The 19,928-nt window shown below is 40.7% G+C and overlaps 1 protein-coding gene across 1 annotated transcript in view; it reads right to left on the bottom strand.

Annotated features, from left to right (window-relative positions):
- PLD5 (phospholipase D family member 5) overlaps window positions 1-15,350 on the bottom strand; it is a 415,451-nt gene extending 400,101 nt beyond the window's left edge. Inside the window, exon 1 of the mRNA XM_018060274.1 lies at window positions 15,106-15,350. Within this exon, the coding sequence (XP_017915763.1) occupies window positions 15,106-15,294 (189 nt within the window). The 5' untranslated portion in view covers window positions 15,295-15,350. The remainder of the gene's footprint in view (window positions 1-15,105) is intronic.

Genomic DNA, 19,928 nt, shown 5'->3' with positions numbered 1-19,928 from the left:
CAAACTCTTCCAAAAAGCAGAAGAGAATGGGACACTTCCAAAATCATTTTCTGTGGCCAGCATTATTCTGATACCAAAACCAGGCAAAAACACTACAAGAACATAAAATTAGAAGCCAGTACCCCTGATGACTATAGATGCAACAATATCAGCAAACCAATTTTAACAGTACTTTAAAAATACCATAATCAACTAGGATTTATTCCAGGAATGCAAGTACGGTTCACTGTCCACAAATCAACCAATGTGACCCACTACACTAACAAAATGATGCTAAAAAAAAACATGTGATCATCTTAATATACATAGAAAAATCATTTGACAAAATTCAACATCCATTTATGCTAAAAATTCTCAATACATATAGGTAGAAAGAACGTACCTCAAACATAATGAAAGCCATATATGATAATCTCACAGCTAACATCATACTCAACAGGAAAAGCTCAATGTTTTATCTCTAAGATAAAGAATGGGAACAAAAATAAGGATGCTCACTCTCGATACTTTTATTCAAAACAGTACTAAAAATCCAAGTCAGAGCAATTAGGTGGGAAAAAGAAATAAAAAGCATCTAAACTGGAAAGGAAGAAGTAAAATTGTCTCTATCTGCAAATGACATGATATAATACATAAACATCTACAATGACTTCACCAAAGAAATGTTCAGTTGCTCAGTTGTGTCCAACTCTGCGACCCCATGGACTGCAGCACACCAGGTTTCACAATCTCCCAGAGTTTGCTCAGACTGATGTCCATTGAGTCAGTGATCCCATCCAATCATTCTGTCCCCAGAGGGCAGACAGAATGAGAAGTGTTAGATGCAATAAACAAATACAGTTAAGTTGCAAGGCACAAAATCAACAAACAAAATTCTGTTGTGTTTATATACATAAACAATGAGCTAACAGAAACATTAAGAAAGCGATCCCATGTATAATCACAACCAAAAGAATAAAAAGCCTAAGAATACATTTAACCAAGGAGGTGAAAGGCCTGTTTACTGAGAACTATAAGACACTGCTGAAAAAAACTGCAGGCAAAAGTAAATGGAAAGCTATTTCATGCTCACAGATTGGAAGAATTAACTAACATTGTGAAAATGTCCACACAATCCAAAGAAATACACAGATTCAATGTGATGCCTATCAAAATTCCAATGGCATTTTTACACAAAGAATTCTAAAATGCATATGGAACTACAGAAGACCTCAAAAATCCAAAACAATCTGAGAAAGAAGACCAAAGCTGGAGGCCTCACACTCCCTGATTTGAAACTATTTTACAAAGCTATACTAACCAAAATGCTATGGTGCTGGCATAAAGACACACAGATGAACAGAACAGAATAGAGAGCCTAGAAATAAACCCATGTATATGTTGTCAGTTAATTTAAGACAAAAAGGCCAAGACTATATACTGGGGAAAGGACAGTCTCTTCAATAAATCATGTTAGGCACTACAAGAACATAAAATTAGAAGCCAGTACCCCTGATGACTATAGATGCAAAAATATCAGCAAACCAATTTTAACAGTACTTTAAAAATACCATAATCAACTAGGATTTATTCCAGGAATGCAAGTATGGTTCACTGTCCACAAATCAGCCAATGTGACCCACTACACTAACAAAATGATGATTAAAAAAAAAAACCATGTGATCATCTTAATATACATAGAAAAATCATTTGACAAAATTCAACATCCATTTATGCTAAAAACTCTCAATACATATAGGTAGAAAGAATGTACCTCAAACATAATGAAAGCCATATATGATAATCTCAGAGCTAACATCATACTCAACAGCCACATGCAAAAAATGAAACTGGACCTCTACACACAAAAAATAATGGAAAATGGATTAAAGATTTGAATGTTAAGACCTGAAATCACGAAACTTCTAGAAGAAAACCTAGGCTGTAAGCTCCATGACGTCTGTTTTGGTGATGATGTTTTGGATTTGACATCAAAGGCAAAAGCATCAAAAGCAAAAATAAATAAGTTAGACTATATCAAATTAAAAAGTTTCTGCACAGCAGGGAAACTACCAACAAAATGAAAAGGCAGCCTATCAAATAGGAGAAAATATTTGCAAATCATATATCTGATGAAGAGTTAATAATCAAAGAATTCATACAACTCAACAGCAAAGAACAAACAACTTGATTTTAAAAAGGGACAGAGTATCTGAATAGACTTTTTATTTTCTTAGAAGACACACAGATGGCCAATAAGTAATTGAAGATACGCTCAACATCGCTAATCATCAGGGAAATGCTTCTTAAAACCACAATTAAAAATAAAACACACACACACACACAATGGGATATCATTTCACACCTGTTAGAATGATTAGAATTTTAAAAAGACAACAAGCAACAAGTGCTAGTGAAGATATTGAAAAAAAGAAACGCTATAGCACCACTGGTGAGAATATAAACTTGTACAGCCACTATGGGAAACAGTATGGCAATTCTTCAAAAAATTAAAAATGCAACGACTGTACGATCTAGCAATTCTACTTCCGAGTATTTATCCAAAGGAAATGAAAATAGGATATTGAAGAGATATCTGCACTTTCATGCTCACTACAGTATTAATTCCAGTAGCCATGATATGAAAACAACCTAAGTGTCCATAAGCAGGTGAATGAATAGATAAGATGTGATACATGAATGCACAGAATATTACTTAACCATGAATAAAAAGGAAACCCTTTCATTTACAAAAAATATGGAGGAACTTGAATGCATTATGCTAAGTAAGGTAAGCCAGACAAAGACAAATACCACATGAAAATCTGAAAAAACAAAACAACAACAAAAAATCCCACTCAAACTCACATATTCAGATAGTGGAAGAGTGGTTGTCAGGGCCTCGGGAGTGTGGAAAATAGGGAAAGGTCAGTAAAAGTGTAAACTTTCAATTATAAGATGAATAAGGTCTGAGGATCAATATAAACAGGGCTCTCCTGATGGTTCAGTGTTAAAGAACCCACCTGCCAATGCAGGAGACACAGGGTGGGGAAGATTCCCATGGAGAAGGAAATGGCAACCCATTCCAGTATTCTTGCCGACTTCCATAGACAGAGAAGCCCGGTGGGCTACAGTCCACGGAGTGGGAAAAGAGTCGGACACGACTTAGGGACTAAACAACAACAGTCAATACAAACATAGTGATTACCAATGATAACGCCATGATATAATTTAACTTTGCTTTCAGAGTAAAGCTTTAATGTTCTCACACACACAATAAGTAAGTGAGGTGATGGATGCTTTCATTAACTCAGTGGCGGGAATCCTTTAAATATCTTACAATTTTTTGTCAGTTATGCCTCAATAAGGCTGTAAACAAAAACTGTCACAGACCAGAGGTTGACTACGGAAACATGACAACTAAATGCAATGTATTGCCTTGCATGGGATCTTAGAACAGAAAAAGGTCATTAAAAACTGGTGAAGTTCTAATGAAATCTGGAGTTTGAAATTTATTATAATCCTAAACGAAACTGAAATTGGGGTGAGGGATGCATAAGAAACACCTCTATTATCTGTACAACTTTTCCATAAATCTAGTTATTCCAAAATAAAAGTTTATTTTTTTTTTAAAAGATGTACCTGGAATCTTATAGGACAGATTTTAAGCAATGTGTGCATAAGTCATGGATTGCAGAAAAAAGATCTTGGAGAACGAAAAAAAAATTTGGAAACAGACAAGTCAGGAAGTCATGGTAGGAGATTCTTAATGATCAAGAGTGGTAGGTCTTTAAGCAGATTTTGGCAGTTTTGACACATTCCCTGCCATAGAGTATCTTACAGTCTCTGACTGACTGTACTCTGCCAAAACAGGGCAGAGGCTAAGTAATGAACCAGCAGATTTAGGCATGGCAAAAAGTTAGACCATGGTACTTGTGAAACTTTAAAAGTTAATATTCTCCTTGATTAATAAAAACCAAGATATATAGATATAAAAAAAAAACAACAAAAAATAATCATGTAAACAATAGCATTAGATACTGGAATAGGCCACTAAAGTGGCCATAAAACTCTCACGTCCCAAGTCTTAAAAAGAATGGATAGAATCTCAAATAAACTAAAGATGGTTTAGAGGCAGCCTTGTCTGTTATCTTCTCCTTGTCTGTTATTTAATCATAACACTTCTCAGGAGTTTCTCATGGAGCTTCTGGTGTTTCTTCCTACTGAACTCTTCTTGCATTTAACATCTTGCCATTTATCTGTCAAGTAGGACATGCTACTTTATTCTTTCACTTGTGTATAAGTCCCACCTGCCCTGCTAAGGACATGTTAATTCATTCACTCTTTCAATAATCAAGTCAGTCAACACTGGATGTCTACCAGGCATTCTGAAGGGCATTAAGGGTACACCGTTAATGGGACCACATAAAAGGTGTATTTAACTGGACTTTAGGTTTAGAAGTGAAAACATTTAAGCTGAGTTCTGAAAAACTAGATCATAAACAACCTGATGTCAAAGGCCCAATCACAGACATTTGAATTTTCTCAAGCCTTGAGCTCAGCTCCTTAAAGAGAGCAGAAATTGGACTCTGTTAATTGTGATCATAATATTGATACTATTAACAATACTGATGCTATTGAATCAAGATAATAACAATGGCTTGGATCCAAGATTTCAAAATGAGGAAGGCAGAATTCCAACTCTCAAGATGTTATTGAGAGTTCATGCTTGAATCCGTTCATGCTTGAATCCGTCATGCCAATCACAATTTCTGTGACATGCTGGCACTCAATAAATATTTGCTAAATTGATGAGCTTTCTCAGACTCCTCACCTACAGTCAAGCACCAAGCCCCAGGAACTCTCTTTGTTTTTTTAATAAGGCTGTTTCACTTTATCATAATACAAGTGTTTACTGGAGTAGCACTTTTGGTGGGGTGATGTGTGCCGTGGGCTTGTGAGATCTCAGTTCCTCAACCCAGATGGAACCCTGCCACTTGATGAAAGCACCAAATCTTAACCACTAGATGACAAGGGATCTCTCCCTGATGAACTCTTATCTTACTTCACAATATTTCTTGCATCTGTTCCCCAATTTTTCTACTTGTCACCACATTCCTTTGTTACTTTTCAGCTCTACCACTAAAAGAGACTTTACACCGGTCCCCTCCTCCAGGCTCTCCTTCTTCAACACTGCAAGCCACCAGCAGGTTTTCTGAATAAGTATCTACTAAAATATCTCCTGTTTGCTTACAGAATAAAGCTGAGCATTATCAGCTTACAATTCCAGTTCTCAAGTCCTCCCTGGTCTTGTCCTTACCTACCACTATGGATGTTTTCACACCCAACACTCCCTTAAACAAACCCTGTCCTCCAGTCATACTTGTCATACTTCCATACAGGCTTTTTCTAGCTCAGATTCCACTCAAAAGCCTTGGTTCAGGCCGTTCCTACATCCAGCAGCTCTTGTTCCTAGGCTCCTTAATGCAAAGCAAAGTGAAAGTTGCTCAGTCGTGTCCTTCTTTGAGACCCCATGAACTGTACTGTCCATGGAATTTTCCAGGCCAGAATACTGGAGCGGGTAGGCTTTCCCTTCGCCAGGGGATCTTCCCAACCTAGGGATTAAACCCAGGTCTCCAGCACTGCAGGCGGATTCTTTACTGTATGAGCCACCAAGGAAGCCCTAAGGCCCAATACAAAACTTTGCCTAGAGTGAAGCTTTCTTTACCCACATTTGTGTATAGTGTGAAAAACAAACCATTTTTTTTAAAAATATAGATGTATGACTCAACACCATTTTTTTAAAAAGACCATCTTTTCACCTCTGTGCTTCTATGCTGGCCACTTTTGTCATAAATCAAGAACCTATCAATAATAAAGTATACACACGTCCGTTTCTGTACTCTGTTGATCTATTCATTTACCCTTGCACCAATACCACACTGCTTAATTAATCTAGGTTTGCTATCTGGAACGTTGACTAACTTTGCTCTTCATCAAGATTCTCTTAGCTATTCTTGGCCTTTTGCATTTTCATATAAATTTTAGAATCACTTTCAACAAATACAAACTTGCTGGGATTTTAATTAGAATTACACAGATCCATCTGGGAGAGAATTAAAAAGAGGTCTTATCAGCCTCCTTAAATATTTGATCTTGTTATGCCAATGTAAACGGTAACAGGTTTTAGTTTTATTTTGTAATGTTTTTCCCTAATTTAATTTGCATAGTAACTTTTACTATTTCCTTCTGAATTCTTACTCTTACTTTATTGCATTGGTTATGACCTTCTGTACAGTGCTGAATAGATCTAATGATGGTAGCCATCCAGGCCTCAGTATCCAGGAAGGTATTTTTAAGTATTTCACCATTAACTTGACAGTTAATAAAGTTAACTTCATAGTTTCCTCATCTTTTTAAAGAAGCTCTTTATCAGAATAATGAAGTTTCCTTTTATTTCCAGTTTATTGAGAATTTTATCATACCTGTGTATAGAATCTCAACAAACACTTTTACTTCATTTATTAACATACAGGTTTATTTTCATGTTTAATGTGATAAATTAGATTGACTTTCAACTTTTATATCAACTTTGCGTTACTAGAATAAATTTAACTTTGTTACAATATGTAATCAGTATATCACAAGATTCATTGCCTATTTTAGCCTTGTCTAAACTAAGTCCTTTGAAGATAGTTTTATGCTACTTTGCATTTTTCTGTATTATTCATAACACTGTAATCATATTATAACTGTATTTATAAAAACTGTAAGCATCTTAAGGGAGGGTAAAGACTTGCTTTGGTCTCTGTATACTCTCTACTGTTTGAAACATAGTACATATGCCAGATAAATGCTTGTTGAGTCAAAGTCCTCGTAATCTCCTAACAAGATATCTTTCACATTAAAGTCATTCTCAATAAATATCTGTTGATGATGAGTATGGCAGTGTTTGTTTTTTTTTTTTTATTTCAATGAGTCCCATCTTCTCAACTTAACTCTTCATGTTATTACCTGTTATAGACCTAACAACTTACTGGCAGGAGCACAATTATAGCTCAATGCAGAAAAATAATATATCCACAAGGTTCAGTGTCTACTCTAGAGGATATAAACTCATACTTATCACCCAACTGCTACGACATTGAGTCCCATGGTAACCGGCCGGGTAGTCCAGCTTGGGCCCATTTCATATGCTAGACATCAGTGAGATTTTCCAATGGACCTATGTCTACCTGAGAAATTTTGCCATGTTCTTCTTATTCTTCAGAAGCCCTGCTTACCAGTTTGATTTGTGATTTTAGAAATGGGAGCTCTTTTGTCTCTGTTTCTAAGGAAAAACTTGGGCTTCCCTGATAGCTCAGCTGGTAAAGAATCACCTGCAATGGAGGAGACCTCGGTTTGATCCCTGAGTCGGGAAGATCCCCTGGAGAAGGGCTAGGCTACCCACTCCAGTATTCTGGTCTGGAGAATTCCATGGACTGTACTGTCCATGGGGTCACAAAGAGTCAGACATGACTGAGCGATCTTCACTTTCACTGAGAAAAATTTAAGTGTACATTTTTGGTAAAAAGGTGTCTCTTTCCATCCACTGTGTGGCATTCCAACTGTACCCTGACATTTATGCTGTATTCTAAACTCCTGCAGCACGATATATGTACATATGAATTTGAGGCAATCAGTAACTTTAAAAGTCCCCGATGCATACACATGGAGCAACATCTCTGGGTTTTTACCACAAACTCTCTCTCTGCCTAATTGCGCCATCTATCAATCAATTCAGTACAAGAACATATCACATATACTATGTTAACAAGCTACTGTCTTGTTCCAGAAGTTAAAAAGGTTCATCAGACTTCTTGACCTTCGGAGCTAAAACAGAAGAACTGGAAACTGTGACACAGCTGTAAACCTGAGACAGATACAGAAATCTGCAAAAAGAAGTGAAAACTTTCAGAAAAACTAACCATAGGAAACATGCAGTGGCTCTTACACGGAAGACGGGAAGTAAAAGGAATCTTAACTCCGTGGTCTTAAGCTTCTCAAGTTAAATATATTTAATATGATATATCACTGACTGCAATTATGTTAAAAATAAGTCAATGAGCCAGAGTTCAAAGAAGTCAACGTTTCTTCAAAATAAACTGAAATATCAACCCACAGTCCTTTAGCCCTTTATAAACATACACCATGTAAAGTAATGACAAATACAGTAGTGGACACAACACTGAGGCTGCTTCAGAAGATACTCAAGAGACACCTAGACTTTCATTTCTTGACCATGGGTTAGAAAGGTAGGGAATTCTGCCTCAGTCTAGGCTTTCTGTATTCTGTTTATCTAAAGTCGCAGGAAATAATCCTGGTAAATGTTAATGTTGACAAAATTTACCCAGTCTGGCCAAAAATACTATTAACATAAAAAAGGATATTTCCTCCTTGGTTGGTTGGTTGATTAGCTGGTTGGTTTTTAATGATATATTTTAAAGATTCATTCCCTTAGGTTGAACTCTGTCTTCTGGTGCTTGACTGATCTGCTCCATGGAGTATAATTACTTGGACGAATTTGTTCTGTGGGACATAAACGGCATTACATAATATGAACCTAGACCATGGTGATCAAGTTTGCTCTAATCCATTTATTCTTTGCTCTTTATATGAATAATTTACTCCAGGAGGCAAGTGTGCACTTGATATTTATTTACTATTCACTGGTAACATAAATTCTATTTAAGTGTGAAAATTAACACTTTGAGGAGTGTTTTGTTTTGTTTGTTTGTTTTTTAAGTGAGGCACTTATTAAACCTTGCAAGATACTAAGGCTCACTATAATATGAACATTAAGAATTCTGGCTTCTTCTCTTTACAGTTTCTTTTCTGCTTTCTCTTTGAATTTTAAAAGGGCTTTCTGAGCACCATGCAGCACAAATTTGCGAAGGAAAGCAGAAATTGGGGATAGGGCAAGGAGTTGATCTCTACTAGCAGAACCCACAGAGAAAGTAAGAATACGAGTCAGCCTCAGAATGGCCAGGCAGGGAGCAAACAGGAGCCCACTGGCCCAGGCCTGCTGGAAGCTCCATCCTGGTCCTTGTTTTCATGATTGTCAAATCAGTTATAGGGAAGCTGGTGGATCCTGTAATGCCCTTCAGTGCTGCTACCCAGAAGTGATACATCTATTTGACTCATGGTTGTTGTTGGCCAAAGAAAGTTTCCTGGCCAAGTCTTGCTTGAAAGAGGGTAAAGAAGACGGATTCAACCAAGACCCCAAAGAAGGAAAGAGAACACCCATGACTAGCTCATAACCATGAGACATAAAGCTCTTAGCACAGCATATGGCCCATGTTCAACGTTCAACACCCAGAACCCATCTGTATAACTGCTACTCAGGTGTTGCCTAGCTGATCACACACACACTCTACCCGAAAAGCTTCCACATTTTATATCTGAGATCAGCCTGCCTGCATTAGGGGCTTCCCTGGTGGCTCAGATGGTAAAGAATCTGCCTACAATGCAGGAGACCCAGGTTCGATCCCAGGGTTGGGAAGATATCCTGCAGGAGGAAGCATCAAAACAGGGTCTCCTGCATTGCAGGTGGATTCTTTACCAGCTGCGCTACCAGGGAAATCCTAAGGAAAAAGTTAGGCCCCCAGAAAATGAACTAGAAGCTGAGCAGAGAGACAACTTAATGGGCCCAGGATAGCGAGCCAGCCTTACTGACAAAGGGAACCATACACTCTGGGTCCACATCTAGAATGCCGGCAAAAGTGTTAGTCGCTCAGTTGTGTCGCTCTTGCAACCCCATGGACTGTAGTCCACCAGGCTCCTCTGTCCTTGGGATTTCTTCCAGGCAAGAATATTTGAGTGGGTTTGCCATTTCCTCCTCTAGGGGGTCTTCCCAACCCAGGGATCGAACCTGGGTCTCCTGCATTGTAGGCAGATTCTTTACTATCTGAGCCACTAGGGAAGCCCCTAATGCAGACAGGCTGATCTCAGATATAAAATGTGGAAGCTTTTTTGGTAGAGTGTGTGTGTGTGATCAGCTAGGCAACACCTGAGTAGCAGTTATACCAATAGGTTCTGTGTGTTGAACACTGAACATGGGCCATATGCTGTGCTAAGAGCTTTATGTCTCATGGTTATGAGCTAGTCATGGGTGTTCTCTTTCCTTCTTTTGGGTCTTGGCTGAATCCCCCTTCTTCACCCTCTTTCAAGCAAGACTTGGCCAGGAAACTTTCTTTGGCCAACAACAACCATGAGTCAAATAGATGTATCACTTCTGGGTAGCAGCACTGAAGGGCATTACAGGATCCACCAGCTTCCCTGTAGCTGATTTGACAATCATGAAAACAAGGACCAGGATGGAGCTTCCAGCAGTCCAGGGAACTAAGATGTGGAAAATCCCCTTCTGCTATGGATTGGATGTCTGGATGCTTATGTGCCCCCCACTCCACCCCCACCCACTAAATTCATATGCTGAAACCTAATCCTCAATATCCTGGCCTTTAGAGGTGGGGCCTTTGGGAGGTGATTAGATAGTAAGGCCAGAGTTCACAAACAGGGGCTTCCCAGGTGGCCCTAATGGTAAAGAATCTGTCTGCCAAAGGAGAGGCAGGAGACATGGGTTTGATCCTGGGATTGAGAAGATTCCCCTGAAGGAGGAACTGGCAACCCACTCCAGTACTCTTCCCTGGAGAATCCCCATGGACAGAGGAGCCTGGCAGGCTATAGCCCATGGAGTCGCAAAGAGTCAGACATCACCAAGCGACTGAGCAGGCAGGCGTGCCACATGAACAGAATAGTCTTCAGAGAGCTCCTCGACCTCCACCACCATCCGAGGACTCAGCAGAAAGATGGCTACCTATGAATCAGAAAGCAGGCCTTACCAGACACCAAATCTGGCTAAGACTTGACCTTGGACTTCCCAGATTCCAGAACTGTGAGAAATAAACGCTTAAAAGGCACCCCGTCTATGGTATTCTGTTATACCAGCCTGAAATAAGACACGTGCCAACCTGCACAAGTGAGAAGTGTAAGGAAAAAATTCTTCTGTAGTACTGAGGTCCTGCCATAAGGGGACTATACCTCACTGGAGTACAGACATGGACTGTCTCCTTAAGTCATCTGGTAAACCTGTGACTTCTTACAGAGGACTGTGAGTATACATCCTGGTGATGGTGAGTCCTTTGCCCAGGACTATCTCACCAGAGCTCTGCTCTTAACCACAATCTGACAAAAGCTAACTGAACAAGCAGGAGAGAAAATAAGACATCCCCATCTCCATAAACAGCATCAAGAAACCTCTACACACACAACTAGTATAAAGCCAAGCAACTTAGCAGAGTAGCCTCTGCAACTCTCCCTGCTTGTGAAAAAGAAACAACAACAAAAAGAAGTCAATCAAGGTATACATTAATACCACCAAAGGACACCAGCCTAACATAATACTGTGCTCTGAGATAGCCAGACTGTATTAAATGGTGACTCTCAAAGTGACCCAACCCCAGGGAGGCCTGACAAAGCAGAGGGGTTAGAGTTGGAAAAGTGGCCCCGTACTTGCTCTTGTTTGCTAGATCATAACCTTTATTTGTACCTGTGTGTATGCTAAGTCGCTTCAGTTGTGTCTGATTCTCTGCGACCCCATGGACACTAGTCGACCAGGCTTCTCTGTCCATGGGATTCCCCAGGCAAGAATACTAGAGTGGGTTGGCATGCCCTCCTTCAGGGGATCTTTCTGACTCAGGAGTCAAACCTGCGTCTTCTGCACTGCAGGCAAATTCTTTACCATCTGAGCCACGAGGGAACCTCCATTTGTACATTATACCTAAATTAAATACAGGATCCTACAGAGAGTAAGACTTCCATTGTCTCCCAAACCTAATGCCTTTTAAAGCCATAGGAAGTATCAGGCACAACAGGAGGCAAAAGAGTCTAAGAACCAAGAGCACAGACAAGCTCCCAAGATGATAGCTTATGATGAACCATGTTGGATTCTTGATCCCCAGAGAAGATTTAGCTTTGGGACCAAGGACAAGGCTTGATCACTCAACAGCTTTTGTGTAGCACAGTTTTATTAAAGTATGAAAAGGGACACATAAAGCTTCTGACATAGACATTAGAAGGGGGACTGGAAGCACTATTTGAAGCTAATAAGACAACACTCTACACAGGACCCAGAAATTTTACTTTTTCCTAAAATTCACAAGTAGAATTCATGGTATAAATATAACTTCTTTGTAGCTTCTAATCATGACTATGAACAGAAGAATTCCCTCACATAAATGGGTATTCATCTGAAGTATCAACCAATCAATACCAGGAATCCAATTGAAAGATGGGTTGAATGTATTCCAATTATTAATCATTCAATTCATGTCACTTTTCTTTTGTCCAACCTGGAGATTAGTCCTGTAGCCTTTAAACTAGAAAATGACAGATAAACCATTCTCATTTTTACCAAATTGAGTGGTAATATATTCTCCAGCTGTCACTTTACATCGTGTTATTGACTTTCAGATTAAGCAATGCCTCTGAAGTCTGGACAGAGTTCACACACTGACACATTTCATTTCGGGGAATTCCGTTATTGAGATGACTGAACATGCAATCATTTGAAGCCATAATTTATTTATGCCCTTAATACTAGACTTGCTTTTAAAGCATGAGCAAAGGAACAGTAGGCTGTTTTCATGCATATGATCTCCATTATAATTACTCATTTTTAACATAATAAAAATGATGGTCATCCATTTGATTAGACAGATCAAAGAGGTCAAACTAGTGTACATCACCCTTGAATTTCACATGATACACTCATCCTAATCTTTCCAACATCTAAATCTGAAGGTGTCACATATGTTCAGAATGCTGTCTATTATAAAGTCAACATTATATTTTTATGTTTTGCATGGCAATAATATACTTGGATATATTTGTTATAGGTTTTTAGATTTGTAATTAGAAATTAACTTCAAACTACCTGAAACATCATAGTGTATATAACATAAGATAGCTGAGCCTGCATGCAGATAAAATTACATTGTTATACTAATTTACTTTTTCATAGCACTTTCATAAATATTATTTCATTAAAATGTTTATAGATGTTTCAAAGGGGCAAGAGAACATCACCAAAAATTTCACCAGAAGCAAAGCCCCATTCCTAACTGAAAGCAAGTGTATGTAGAACAAAACATCAGAACAGAATATGTTTCATGAAACGTATTTGAGGAAGCAAACAAAACTGTGACTTTGATTTAAACAACAAATGAGATAATTTTTCAAAAACCAAGTACAAGGCTCTATTTTGGAGCATCTGAGTGAAGAAGAAAGCATAGATCCTTACCTGGAAACAACGAGATCTCACTTTCCTTGGTCTCTAATCCTCAGCAAGTGCTGAGCATTCTATACTCATCCACTAAGGGGAGGCGGCCATGGCCCACTCTGTAAGACTTGGTACTTTCAATGAAAATCTAAAAGTGAGAAACCATCTAAATATAATATGTGCAATGTCTGTGATTCAAGAAGACAATAGTCATAGAAGGTGGCAGTATTGATTTTCAGTAAGAAAATAAAGGAACTCCACCAGCTAAAAGCACAAGCTGCAAATGAACACACATTCAGAGTGAAACAAATGAAGATATACTCTATCAGCATCCTCAGGGTAGACCATTCTCCCTAGTACTAAAATAATAGAACACCACCAGGAGTCAAGTTACAGGAAGGTGCTATTTGGTCCTTTTTGAACTAATAACCACCGGTTTCTTCACTAATTCTGGAGGTTGCATTTTTAAGCAGACACTGCTGCCTTTCACACAACTTACATCCTAGCAATCTCCTTCAGTTATTTGTATGGTCTTAAGGATTTAAGACATCCATTTGATGTTAGGAAATTGTCTCTACACACAAGACAGCCTGCACCCCAACTCAAATCTTTGAATTTCTCTTTTAGGGACTGGATCAGGACCTCAGAGAAAGGGCAAAGACTTTCTTTTAAGATCGGGTAAGAGAAATACTCTTTTGCCCACTTTCTCCTGGGATGCTAGTTGCTGCTGAAAAGCCCAGAAGAGAAGCCGGGGGGCGGGGGGAGGGGGGGTTGTTTCCGGGTAGGGGGTGGTCCTTGCGGCGGTAGATGTGTGAGTTCTAGAAGTTCTTATTCTTCTCTTTCTACCATAATTGGCGATGTGACCCAAATACAAGGAAACCTTCTCGTTCCATTAACAGACCCAATTTGGATTAAGCAGCTCCGCGGGAAGAAACGACATCCTCCCGGCGGTAGCTAGCTGTTCTGCACTCTTGAGATAATTCTCTTAGTTTCATGATAACATTTGGTTAAGGAGATGCTGGTGGGTCAGATTTGACACTGTGAATCCACTAAACCGTTTTAGAAGGACTTTTTCTCTCCCGAATGGCGAGCCCTAGGAGCTCAGCCCCAGCGCCAACAACCTTTCCGGTGAAACACGTACTCTTGGGGAGGGGGTCCCGCTCGCCGGCCCCCCAGCCTGCAGCGGCGCGCCCGAGAGCTGGGCGACCTGCTCTTTCTTTCGCCGTTTCTCCTTGCAATGTGCAAATTCTTCCCTAGCTGGGCGCAGGTAGACAGGACCGCCACCTGCTCATCCCAGAGGATACGCTGCAGAAAACTCGAATGGATCGTGTGTGGACGCAGGCTAGTCGCCAGCGGCGACAACTTTACAGATTTGTTCATGTTAGTTCTGGACCGGGTAAAATAGCCCCCTAAAGACAGGAAGCAAACGCCCCTCTATAAAGCCCACTGCCGTGTCACGCCGGCTCCCTGGAGCCACACTGGGTCAGTTCCCCGTCTTGCTCTCCCCGCACAGGCACCCCAGGAACGCACTGCGAATGACGCCCGCCCCCCTCCCCGCAGTGGCAGCCCGGGGAGGTCGAGGTGTGCAGGGACAAGCAGTGCCGGAAGGGAACATCCCCGCCCCTCCCCTACCCGCAACCCAGTCCTTCCCGGGGCAGGAAAGTGCTGGAGAGGCTCCGGGCTGGCGGAGGACTCGGACGCCCCAGCTCCGAGCGGGGCCGCCGGCGGGGTCCCCGCTACCGGCTCCGGGGCTGGGGTGCGCGTGCGGCAGGTGCAGGGCCGCGGCCCGGGGAGCGAGCCGCGCTTACGTGCTCCAGCTTGTCTTTCCTCCGGAGCCAGACGCTGGCGCTGTAGTCCTGCTGCTTGACGCTGCTGTAGAAGTTCGCGCCCACTCGGGTCAGGCTCGGCGAGGGCTCCTTGGGGCGGCTTTTCAGCCTCATCTGCTCGAAGCCCTCGTGGGGGGAGGCCGAGAGCCACTCATGCTGCCGGATCTCCATCCTGACATGACCAGACGGCTGCCGGCGCGCAGCGGGCTCGGGATGGGCGTGCGGGAGGCCGGCCGGGGCTGAGGGAGGAGCGAGCGAACGCGGGCCGGGCGCGGGGAGCGCGGGGGAGCCGAGCGCGGGCAGGGCGGGGTGGAGCGGGCGGGGAGGGAGGGGGAGGAGAGGGAGAAGAGGGGAGGAAGATGGGGCAGGAGGGACGCCGCGAGCGAGGCGGAGGCGCGGGGTGCGGGCGCCTGCGGTCCAGGGCTGGCGCTCAGCACACCGGCCCCCGGCGGCACCGATTGGGCCGGGTCGGCTTCGGGCGGAGTGCGGCGGGAGGGGGCGGAGTGCGGCGGGAGGGGCCGCGCGCGCCTGCAGGTTGGCGCAGTGAGGAGGCCGAGGGCTGCGAGTCCGGCCGCCGCCCCTCCCGCCGCGCCCAGGCGGGCGGTGGATCTCCCTTCCGCATCCTTTCTTCGGCAGGGCTCGGTCCCTTCCCCTCGGATTTTTTACTCGAAAGCGAACCACGCCTGGAGAAGTCAGCGTCTCCGCGCCCCCTCCCTCCTTGGCACCACCCTGCCCTTCCCCCACTCGCCACCCCGACCTCTGCCTCCCCTGTTTCTCAAAGTTCAGTAACTTCCAGCCTCAGGAGCCCATTTATCCCACCCCCGGGGACTCCCAACAGAAGGTGTCCAGAAAACGGCCCCAAGGACAAGTGTCTTCTTGAGCCTGGTGCGCTTTCCTGGGAGGGTGTGTAGAGATGCGGACCCTCCGGGTGCGGTAGCCCGGCGGCGGCGCATGGCTCCCCGCAGCCTCGCCCCTCGGATCCTGGGAGGGCGATTCCAGGGGACATTCTGCCTCCGCTTCGTTCTGGAGGCGTCTAGAGTGTTGTGCGGTTCTTTTCTTGGTTCCCGAGCTCCCAGAGCCAGATTTGCATGCCCAAACCCTTTTACGAGTGCTTTCCCTCCCAGACTCAGTCTTAAGATAGTGTGGCATGATTTTTTAGACGATTTTTTTAAGAAATAAAGTGGCATATTAAGAATTAAATCTTAATAATCTCTTTATCCTTTTGCTATTTTTAAAGGCAACATTTTTCAAAACATTCTTTGGTTTTTCTGAAAAGCCGAATAACAACTAGTGTTAAGGATTTCTCAGGTCCATTTAAAAGCTTGTTAAGTGTTTGAAAGCTTGAGTGTAACGGAGAGTTTAAAGGGAGCCGCAAAGGATAAACTGATCTCTCTAGCCCTTGGCAGAACAGTTACCCAGAACTATTCACCTTGCTTGATAGCTTCAAATAATAAAATTCTGGGTTGGAATTTGATGAAGTTCTATGAAGGCAAGGATTGTGTATCATGTTTTTTTAAAGCCTCCAAATGAAAAGATGATATTGTAATAGTCGTCGTTGAAATAAAATCCAATGAGCAGTCAGTTTGAGGATGCAGCAACTACATATAAACACACACAATTCTTGGTTATTTTAAATCGATTTTCTTAGGAGCTGAATTGCATTGTGTAATGTGTACGCAGTCTATGGGATATCTCTAAATCTCAACAGTTTGCAAAGACACAGGTTACTCATCCCATTTTCCTGGTGACGGAAAGAACTGAGACTAGTGCATGAATCACACTTCAAGGATTTGAACCACGTTTAAAAGACATCTAATCCTGTACATACCACTGGCTTGTCTCTCGTATTTTGATATTACAATTTAACTTTCATTGATTTTGCTTTTATTTAAGTATAAACATACAAGTTAAATTATTACAAATATTTGTGTGTGTGTGTGTGTGTGCTCACATACCTGCGCACGCATGTTCAGTCACTCAGTTGTGTTGGACTCTTTGTCACCCTATGGACTGTAGCCCACCAGGCTCTATCTGTGGGATTATATACCTGCAAGAATACTGGAGTGGGTTGCCATTTCCTCCTCCAAGTAATCTTCCCAACCCAGGGATTGAACCACATCTCCTGCACTGCAGGCAGATTCTTTACTGCTAAGCCATAGGGGAAGCCCAGGTGAGTGTGTGTGTGTGTGTGTGTGTGTGTGTGTGTGTGTATCTTTTGTAATATTGGTGTTAGAAAAACCAGACTGCCCTTTTCCTAAGGCTACCTCTGCTTCTCGTTCTAAATATTACACTGTAGGTCATGTGATTAGCCAAAGCTTGACAAGAGACAGATTTGCAATTCAAAGTAATAATGAAATGTTCCACTATAGTTGAATTTAAACAAATGGTGTCCATATCAAGTCAAATTTTCATATTGAATAATTTTTTTCTTTACATTTTTAGAGGAAAACACTATAGATACTACCACCATTTTTTTAAAATAAGTATACTAGTAGCATACGTGTTACAGACAAACTACTAAATTGAACATTAAATCAATTCATAGACAATGTTTTTATGATAAAAAATCAAAGCATAAATTTGTACGGTTTCATATTTAATCTACTTAGTATACAGTGCCAGATATCAAAATGGATTCAACAAATTTAAATAAATCTGGGTATAATCATATTCACAATATTTTTTCTTTCTTGGATCCTGTCCAGATTCATTGATCATGACATTAATGTGGAATTTTCTGGTTGACCTTCAAAAGAACATTGTATATGAAACGACGTAGTTCAAACTGTTGTGGAGAAGATAGTATTTCTAAAGATGGCCAGTGAGATTTTAGTATGAGAATCTCACACTAAAATATTATTGAAATATATAAATATTGCTGCTGCTGCTAAGTCACTTCAGTCGTGTCCAACTCTGTGTGACCCCATAGACGGCAGCCTACCAGGCTCCTCCGTCCATGGGATTTTTCCAGGCAAGAGAACTGGAGAGGGTTGCCATTGCCTTCTCTGGAAATAGTGTTGAATTTATATTAAGTACTTAGCACCCATAGCACTTTTTCCTATACATTTTCATAGCTCTTATAAGTTCTTATTGCAGCATAGACATTATGATTATCTATCCTATCAGTCCATTGGCTTTTGGGGGAACTGGGACCACACCTGATCCTTTACTGTACTAAATGGTCTTCATGTGATTTCAGTAGGCTTCAAGTTTATCTACTAAATGGAGATTAATCATTACTATCTCAAATAATTGCTACAGGGATTAAATTATACAATACATAAGAAAACACTGTAAACAATAGGCTGCTATGTTATTGTTATCAGAACATTCAGGCACAGGAAAATATATAATTCCAATGATATTGTCATTTTCATTGGCAGTTATATCAATTAATCTTAGTTGCTTGTAATCAGTTACAGAAACTGCACTGATCCACAAATTTGCATCTCATTAATGTTTATATTTATTCTATAAGCACTTTACCCAGTCTTGGTAAAGTCATTACTGGTATTTTACACAATACTTTCAAACTGTATAGCGTTTTCAAGTAAAACATACATGATCCATCAACATCTGTAAGAATTAAAGATTTTAAAATTTTAAAAATAAAAAAATAAAATTTAAAAAAAAAAAAAACAAGCTTAAGCTTAACCAGATACCATTGGCCAGAAATTGTTAACATTGTCTGAATTAAACATTTTGCATGGGTGTAAAACCTAAGGCTAGAGCAGGCTGAAAGTATTAAGTAACAGGGAGGAGTGTTTTATTAAGCCTTTCATAACAATAATACTACCTTACATTTCTATAATATTTACATTTGTAGCATGTTTTCATACCCTTTATCACATTTTTACTTCATGGAAATATTATCTGAAAGTTGTCTTGATCACAGAGTCTGGTCTACAAGCTGTGTTCATTGACTCTAAATAAAGGATTTTTTTCTCTAACCTAAGATAAAAAATATCTCAAATGAATACTTCTTAATATTTAGCATTTTACTTTTTAAGTGTTTACTTTTACTAAGTTATTAGCAGGTTTTGTTAAAGGTTTATTAAATAAAGTATTTTGATAATTAGACCTTCCTTGGTAGCGTGCATTATGTCCTCCCTAATTACCTTCACAATATTAAAGATCATATTAAAACATTGACCCAAGAAATACTCAAGTCTTTGTTGTCAAGAAGTTGATTCAGCTGCTTAAACTTGCATTACTTGAAAAAAAGAGACTATTTTTTAGAACACTTAAAGGTTCACAGCAAAATTTAGGAGAAAAACAGAAATTTCCTATATCCACCTGCTCTACGTATGGATAGCTTCCCTCATCAGCATCACTCACCAGAATCGTACATGGGTTACAACTGATGAGCCTATACTGATACATCATAATCACCCCAAGTCCATAGTTTACCTTGGAGTTTGCCCTTGATGTTTTAAGTTCTATGGGTTTGGACAAATGTATAAAGACATTATTCATCCCTATAGTGTCACAGAATACTTTCAGGGCTCTAAAAATCCTCAGTGCTCCACCTACTCTCCTCCTCTGCAACCCACGCCCATGTCTATAGCCATGTAGTTGTTACTGATCAGTTATAAAATGACAATGAGGATTTTTGAAATATTAAATTATTAACAAAGTGTATTTATCTGCACACAAACTTCTTTTGGACTAACAATTCTTTTTCTCAGTGCCTACTTCGCTGGTCACTGAACTGGTCCACCACCAAAGGTATTATATCATTTGTTTCTCACAAAAACCATGCAAAGTAAACATAATCATTCCTGTGTTTCAGATGAGGAAAAAAG

This window comes from Capra hircus, chromosome 16, assembly GCF_001704415.2.
Source record: "Capra hircus breed San Clemente chromosome 16, ASM170441v1, whole genome shotgun sequence".
NCBI classification, from domain to species: domain Eukaryota; kingdom Metazoa; phylum Chordata; class Mammalia; order Artiodactyla; family Bovidae; genus Capra; species Capra hircus.
The sequence above is the reverse complement of the archived record's forward strand: the minus strand, read 5'-3'. Positions and strand labels throughout refer to the sequence as shown.